The following is an 8676-nucleotide window of genomic DNA, read 5'->3' as shown; positions in this document are numbered from 1 at the left end:
TCACTACACAACACAGAATACCTTGACAATACTCTTCCATCACCACCTATCATTACATTACACCCACAGACACAAGTCCACCACAACCATTATATATATATATATATATATATATATATATATATATATATATATATATATATATAGGCCAAACAATATTCACTAAGAACCTCCTCCTGATACTGTCTCACGGAAATTACCCTTCCCAGATAAACACGAGTTTGCCTAACCAGTGAAGTGACCATCACCCTTCTCAACTTCAGTATTAGCAGCACAAAATTTAACTCACAACTACACACTCTGACTTCACAGTAATGAAGACTCTCAGACTACAAGGCAGTCACTAAAATCACTTTATTCCAACAACAATGAAAAAAATCCTGCTAAACCTGAACAAAAATCTGACTAAATTGGATTATGTTCGGATGAACTTGGAGCCACAACAACGTGTCTTCATGGTTCGGTCACATTTTTTTTTTTCTTTACTACATTTAGCCTTCGCTTTTCCTCTTTTAGTGATATCTAAGAAACTTCTGACTTTCCAGGTTTCGTCCCTATACTTTCAGATGTCCAACACCGTTTTTTGCTTTTCATTTTGTTGGGCTTTCCTTCGTCACTGGCATCTCCATCCTCAGTTTTCTTCCTCGTTCTCATTTCCATGGCCAGGATCCTCAGTCTGAATAACATCATCTGAAACAAATTGTGTTCACACTTTCACAATACACACTGCATACATTTTGAGTTAATTCTATACAAACATACTAGTCAGCTTTCATAATCTTTGTTTTTCACAGTAATTTGTTATTTGCATGAAGATTTAATGTATGGACTATTACACTGGTTAGTTTTACTTACTTACAGGTTAAATGTGTAACTTATATGTGAATTACTTTTAAAGGCCCATTACATTATACATATATATGAAAATAATAAAGCAATGTTTTTAACCCCTAGATTGCTGGTGGCATCACCTGTTGCTACAGGCTCAGGCTGCTGATGGCATTTGTTGATATGGCACTACCAGACTCATAATGATAATAATCATTTAATATCCAAGGCAAGTTGATTATGGGATTTTGGCTGTCGATTCCAGATGTGCCTGACCTCAAGCAACAATTTTAGATGAAAAATGTCAGAAATGAATGACTGAAAAGTTAATAACAACTGAGCGTGAGATGCATGTATTTTCACAAGGAGCTCAGCAGTGAAGGGGTTAATGTGTTACCACAAACCAACATGACAGACCTATGCTTGTTGTTAATTCGTCAATTTGGGGCTGTACAAGTTCGTCTTGACCTTCCTCACTAATCACAGGCAAATCTGAAATATGAAATACATGACAAAAACAACAGATTATTTGTATCCTTCGTTCTAAAACAAGGGAACCTACAGCAGAATCATGATTTTTGTGGTATCAAGGGCAGCTAGGAGGCGTGAAACAAGGAAATGTAAACGAAAATAAAACAAATCAATCTTGACTTATTTTTAATTGCCCCAGAGGCTCCATAGCTTCTAATTACAAATCAACGTTTCTTTGTGGATAACTAGATTGGCAAAAACTTGTATTTACAGATTTACAGTAACTGTGTCATATTTCATTTCGTAACATGTCACGAGTTAAACTATGACACACTGACAGCTAGGTACTGAAGACAAGCATTATTTACCGGTGGTGATGTGGGTATATTCCTGCAGAAGAATGATGTTCATGCCAAAATCCTCCCGTTACAGATGCCTTGACAGTATGATGCATTTTCATGGAACACTAATATTTTTGTGGCCTTGTTACTACATAGTGCTGGGGCTGGTGTTGGTCCTCAGCTTGTTGTCTGTCAGAACTTCCTACAAGCTGCCTTGGAACTGGCACTGCTGCACTCTTTCCTCCACCTTCAATTTCCTTGGGGTTCCGCTTTTCGCTTCTTTCGTCCAGGGACTCTTGTTGCTACTTTTCTCTTGTTTGTCACTAAGTTTGTAAGCTTGACACTAATAATTTCCATGCCTTCTTCCGCTAATCATTGGTGCTGGATATTTCATTTTGGGAAAAGTTCTCCATCGTAGGATCTGTTAGTTGATAGGCCATGGTGAATTGAAGCGTGAAGGAGAGTACACACACTGCAAGACATTTTGATACCTACCCAACAGGAGAAAAGACCTATCCTTATCACTCTTCGAACATAAACAAAATTACAGAGCCAGGGGTAAAATAAGTCTTCCACCAGTTAACACAGGCCACGTCCTAAAAGGGTAAACTAAAGGTCAGGGAAAGAACGCCGTTAATTATTGGCGTATTTCCAAAGCCCTCCATATCGACACGGCTGGGTCCGACACAGCTTACATAACACACCCAAATGAATAACTAATGCGTTGCGTCACTGGCTGGTGTTGTGGATTATTTCTTTATCGCAACGCTACTGTGTGTGTGTGTGTGTGTGTGTGTGTGTGTGTGTGTGTGTGTGTGTGTGTGTGTGTGTGTGTGTGTGTGTGTGTGTGTGTGTGTGTGTGTGTGTGTGTGTGTGTGTGTGTGTGTGTGTGTGTGTGTGTGTGTGTGTGTGTGTGTGTGTGCGTGTGCGCTGACCATAGACCCGGTGAGAAACAAATGATGCCTGGAAATTCTTAGCGTATTTCCTACCTATGGCACCTCAGTTTCCGTGAATTACCGCGAAACATATCCGTAGTTACGCAATAATTATGAGAGGACGTAAGAGCGGTGAGAAAATACAGTATGCAACAAAATCTATTAACTGAGCTCGTGAAGGCGGTATTGTTGAGGGTGAGAAGACAATGCATGACTACACTGTGGATGAGCAACGATGTGGGCTGAGCATTGATGTGGGTTGAGCATTGATGTGGGTTGAGCATTGATGTGGGTTGAGCATTGATGTGGGCTGAGCATTTATGTAGGCTGAACATTGTTGTGGGCTGAGCATTTATGCAGACTGAGCATTTATGTGGTTTGGGCATTTATGTGAGGTGAACATTTATGTAGGCTGAGTATTAAATGTGGGCTGAGCATTCATGTGAGTTAAGCATTGATATGGGGTGAACATTAATGTGAACTGAGCATTTATGTGGGCTAAGCATTTACGTGGGCTGAGCATTTTCTTCACGTCCATAAAAATAAGAGAGATATAAAGTTTAAGTGATGGATTAGCAACGAAATAGAGATAAAAATGTCTAGGATTTGTAAGGCTTTCTTGATTCATTTTCCTGTACTGGGAAAAGTAATCAAGACCACATCCTGGTGAGTGTGAAGGTAGAATTCATGTTACAAGCTTTTGAAAGACTATAGGTAAAATGTGTCTGTCTATCTATTTGTATACAAGTCTATCCATCTACCTACCTACCTGTCTATCCATCTATCTAACTCTGTGTCTGCCTACCTGTCCGTCTGCCTGTCTATCTATCTCTATCTATCTACTCGGCATTGTATAGGAAGCTGCTAGGACGATAAATCCTCCTAAATTTTATGATCATTAACATATTCTCAACCTGAATATTTTACACAGATATCTTTATTATTACATTATTATAACCCCTGTTGTAGTCGCTAATGAATAAATTGGTGATGTAGTGTATGTGTTATGTGGAGAATGAATCAAAGAGGAGGAGTTGTTGCGAAATCTCCGACCCCCAGACCAACCGTAAGTGTGCTCGCGGCTGAGGAGAGAGAGAGGGGGCCTTCGCGTGGCCTCGGTCGTCTTGTAGAAGGTGATGATGGCGGTGCAGCGGAGGGACATGATGTTGTTGGGGAAGTGGTCGTGCGTGGCCTGGAAGTGAAGCCCCAGCGTCGACTGCTCCAGGAAGTCTGAGTTGAGGTTCGTCTTGTAGCGGATCAGGTACTTCTCGGGGGCCTGGAAGTGAAGGGGGAAGTGGTGGTGGTGAGAGAGGGAGGGTTTGGATGGACTGACTTTTTATTACTTCTGAGAGGTGGTGGTGAGATGAGAAGTGCAAGATTTTGACTTTTTTTTTTTTTTTTTTTTTTTAGGGGGGGGATGGTGGTGAGATTTTTTTTTCTTTATTACTTTATTTACTTATTTATTTTTTGAGATTATTCTAGCTTTTACAGGGAGGCTTTGTTAGTGAAGAGAGAGAGTCTGTGGTGAGTATTTGTACTAATTTACTTCCTTATTAAGTGCCGCTCGGGGCCCCACAGGTGCGAGAAGACACAGGTGTGATTAGAATGTGTGCTCTGGCAATTTTAGGGTTAGAAGTTGTGGTCTGGAAATTTTAGGGATAGAATTTAAGGTCTGGCAATTTTAGGTGGCTTTCGTATCTGCTCTTGGTGCAACTCCAGGCTCATCTGAACGTGAACCCGGTGAACTACAGGCTGAAATTGTCTTCTGTAGCCTGTCATCCTCCTTGCAGGGGATAGGGAAGGAGTTGAGGGATGTTGGCATAATCGGGCAGCAGAGGCGCCGGGATATATCAGTGCCACCGCGGGAAGGCATCCCTCACAAGCCTTCGTAATTATTTCATACAGCATCATCATCATCATTATTATTATTATCATCATCATCATCATCATCGTCACAATCCTTTTTTTCCGTGACAAACGCTATGTAGAACTGAGTATCATCATCATCATCATCATCATCATCATCATCATCAGTATCATCATCATCATCATCATCATCATCATCCTATCTCGCATGACAAACACTAAGCGGACTTTATCATCTTATCATCACCATCATCATCATCATCACTATCACCCTATCTCATTTTTCAGAGAGAGAGAGAGAGAGAGAGAGAGTGGCGAGTCCAGCAGCAGGTAGAGTCGACAGGAAGGTAAGGTGGGGCAAGAGTGGCCAGTAAAATGATGAAGTCTGTGGATCTTGGAGTAAAAAAATGGCAGCTGGGTAGGACGCCAAATATAAACGCTTTAAAATTTAGGCAGGGTTGATAAAGAGAGAGAGAAACCACCATCATTATCTTCATTATCAGTATCACCATCATCATCATCATCATCATCATCATCATCATCATCATAATTGTTCAGCGAGGAGGGCCTGAACCAGATGCCAGAAAAAGAACGGGTCATCATCATCATCATCACCACCACTGTAGCCCATTTTTCAGCAAGAGGGAAGGTAAAGAGTCACGAAGGAAAAAAAGGGGGCAAGAGGAAGGTAAATGTAGCTACGTCAACAGTGTGTCCAGTGAAATGATGGGGGCTCCGTTAAAAAAAAAAAAAAAAAAAAAAAAAAATGCTACCTTGAGAGTACGTTTTTATTTTTATTTTATTTATCTACTTTTTTTTACAGGATGGAGAGGTAGGGAAGGCAGCACATACTCCACCCACTTCCTCCTTCCTGCATAAATTAAAAAGTCTTAGATGAGCGAGAAGAAAAAAAATGGCTCCTTAATCCTTTCAGAGCGAGGACGTCATTTATATTTTAAGGAATAGACCCCTCGTTGTGAATGGGTTTTATCTAAGATTCTGTAATTGGAGGTCATAGTCAGGGGGAAGAGGATCGTCTGGAAGTAGTGAGAATACAGTGAGAAACCCGTCATCGTGGTGTAGGGGTTGAGGCTATGACTGCTGAAGACAAATTATAATCTTATTAATTTCTAATACTACTATAATTTGGTTCCCTTTAACTAGAAGTAAAATTATTGTCTCACATACGTCAGTGAACCATAACGCAAAATTAATGCTAGAATACTGTGCTAGTCACGAAGAAGTTCAATGGGAAGGATGCTGAGCGGTAATGGTGTCATACTGTGCACTGAGATATGACAAAATACACTGCAAAATGAACGAAAATCTCAGTCAAGATAAAGTGAATAAGCTAGAGACGATTTTATTAAGTTTAGGATTGCCTTCTCGTTTGATGAAAAATAAAAAGTCTCTCCTTATCCTATCAAGCTGTCAGGCATCAGCTGTTATATTTTTGCTACTACTCGACGATTTTCTTTATTTTAGGACGATTTTCTTTATTTTAGGACAATTTTCTCTATTTCAGGACGATCTTCTTTATGTCAGGACGATTTTTAAGGACGATTTCTTTGTTAGGGCGATTTCCTCTATCTTAGGACGATATTCTTTACTTTAGGATGATTTTCTTTATTTTAGGACGATTTTCTTTAAGGACGATTTTCTTTATTTTAGGACGACTTTATTCTGGGTGTGTTTTTCTCTTCTACAGATACAGACACTTCCTTAAACAGATGACGGAAATCGTGGCTAATATTTTTTTGCTACTGACAGACGATTTTAGTCATCATGAGTGGGCAATCGTCTGGTAAGGATGAACATATGTGACTGTGTTGGAGAGGGACGCCTTCACGTGGTGGCACATATGTAACAACGCTACTCCACTGCCCGGTTATACATACAAACGTCCTCTCTCTCTCTCTCTGAAGGAGGATGGTGACCTGCAGGAGGAAGAGGGGGAGTTTCAGCCTGCAGTCCACTGGGTTTGCTACTACGACGCGTGTGCTCTGTAAGGGGGTTGGGTGGCTTAGGCTTATGGCATTTGACTCCCTGATTACACGGTTTATTGAGGCAGGGAACATTAACATATCTATAGTGGACCCTAACTACTGGTATTGTGTGTGTGTGTGTGTGTGTGTGTGTGTGTGTGTGTGTGTGTGTGTGTGTGTGTGAAAAGAGAGAGAGAGAGAGAGAGAGAGAGAGAGAGAGAGAGAGAGAGAGAGTCGCAGGAATAGAGACCATAAAAGAGACAAACAGGAGACAGGCAAATGGGAAGACACAGATAGACGGAAAAAGACAGACAGACCGACAGTCAGAGACAGACAGACAGAGAAAGGCAGAAGTGTACGACATAGAGACAGAGAGATACAACAGACAGACAGACAGACAGATGGCCAAAGGAACCGAGTGTGTGTGAGATAAGTTACAAAGTTTGGTATGTAAATCGAGTACTTCTGGGTAAACCTAGTTGCTGTATACTCAAGAACAGGGTATACAAGAGCTACGGTATGCTAAATGTACTGCGCAAAGAACACATACACCTCATAACACATACACAACAGATACATCTCACACGTACACTTACACAACCCAAACATTTCGCAACAACACACACACACCTGCATAACACTTACACAACACAGCAATTCCTACACCTGTCATTTACACCTACACAGCAACACATAGGCTACACAATACACACTACTCAGCACATTATACACCTGACAAGATATACACCTAAACAGACACACACACACACACACACAACTCAAAACACACACACACACACATACACACACAAAACAAAACACACACACACACACACAAAACCAAACACACACACACACACACACACACACAAAACAAAACACACACACACACACACACACACAAAACAAAACACACACACACACACACACACACACACACACACACACACACACACACACACACACACACTGTTCAAAGTCTCTCTCTCTCTCTCTCTCTCACTATAACACTGCAAAATCAATATTGGTAAAAAAATGAAGAGCAGGCGATGGAGTGGTGGCTGAACGGGGAAGCAGTTAAAGAGAAGAGAGAGGAAGAGAGAGGGAAGAGGCAGAGGGGAGGGAGGAGAGAGGAGGAGGAGAGGGAGAGAGACGGGGGGGAGGGGGAATGGAGGGGAGTAAGGTTAGAGGAGGAAGGAAGAATGGGGGAAGAGAGAAGGAAGAGGGGAAGGAGAGGGAAAAAATAAAGGCGATGGGGAGAGGAGAGGAGGGGAGTTATGAAGCTGGGAGTTAAAAATATGTGGGGAGGAATAAAGGAAGGGGAGGAATAAAGGAAGGGGAGGCTGGGAAGCAGAAGGGTGTGTGAGGATTGGGGAAAGGGGAAAAGGCAGGGAGGATGCAAGGGGTTAGGTGACTGAAAGGGGGGAGGAGGAGAAAGGGTGAGGTTGAAAGGGAGAGAGGAGGAGGAGAGGAGGGGATGTTGAAAGGGAGAGAGGAGGGGGAAGGGGGAGGAGGATGAAAGGAGGGGAGGAGGAGGAGAGAGGAGGGAACGTAGGACGGGAGGAAAGGGAACGTATTGAAGGAGGGAAAGGGGAGGGGAAAGGAAGAGAAAGAGTTTAAGAGAGACGGGAAGTTCAGGGAATGGGAAGATGGGGGGGAGAAGAGGGAAGAGGAAGAAACTTGGGTAGGAAGGAGGGAGAGGAAGAAGGGAAAGAGAGGGGAGGGAAAGAAGCAAAGCAATTAAAAAGAGACGGAGAGTTCAGGAAAGGGGGAGAGGAAGTGAGAGGAGGAAGAGAGGGGAAGAGAGAAGGGTAAGCACCAAAGGAGGAAAAAGAGGGTAGGGGGAAGACTGGGTAGAAGGAAAGAGGGAAGGGAGACGGAGAGAGAAGGGGGAGGGGGATGTGTAGGGGGAGAAGAAGAGGAGGGAGTACAAAGGCGTAGGAGAGAGCCGAAAGGAAAACAAACAGCAACAGCCCTAAGAGTCCCATCGAGGCTGTCTGTTAGAGAAGAGTACAGTACGACTTTGTTATCTAATTCTGTGAGTCAAAGAGGAAGAGAGTAAAACAAGAGGGAGGAAAAAGAGGAAAGGGGGAAGAGGAGGAAGGGAAGGGAAAAACACAGTGGCCCGATGTTAGTATGAATAAAACAGAACAAATGTAATCGTGGTTAATTAATAGATGAGAGGGTGTGGGAGGATGGGGTGGGTGGGGTGGATGGGATGGGGGTTAAAGACAGGAAAGGGTGTGGTGG

General features: G+C 42.5%; 1 protein-coding gene across 1 annotated transcript in view; it reads right to left on the bottom strand.

The window, feature by feature from the left end:
* Nucleotides 1-563: 563 nt before the first annotated feature.
* LOC145401382 (uncharacterized) overlaps nt 564-8676 on the bottom strand; it is a 372455-nt gene continuing 364342 nt past the window's right edge. The window contains exons 7-9 of the mRNA XM_080273712.1: nt 3641-3851; nt 1246-1320; nt 564-690 (exon numbers count right to left, since the gene is read on the bottom strand). Of these exons, the coding sequence (XP_080129838.1) occupies nt 632-690; nt 1246-1320; nt 3641-3851 (345 nt within the window). The 3' untranslated portion in view covers nt 564-631. The remainder of the gene's footprint in view (nt 691-1245; nt 1321-3640; nt 3852-8676) is intronic.

Source organism: Coenobita brevimanus, chromosome 55, assembly GCF_032717465.1.
Source record: "Coenobita brevimanus isolate Jiangsu-jjx chromosome 55, ASM3271746v2, whole genome shotgun sequence".
NCBI classification, from domain to species: Eukaryota; Metazoa; Arthropoda; class Malacostraca; order Decapoda; family Coenobitidae; genus Coenobita; species Coenobita brevimanus.
Note: the sequence above shows the minus strand (reverse complement) of the source record. Positions and strands in the feature narration are given on the sequence as shown.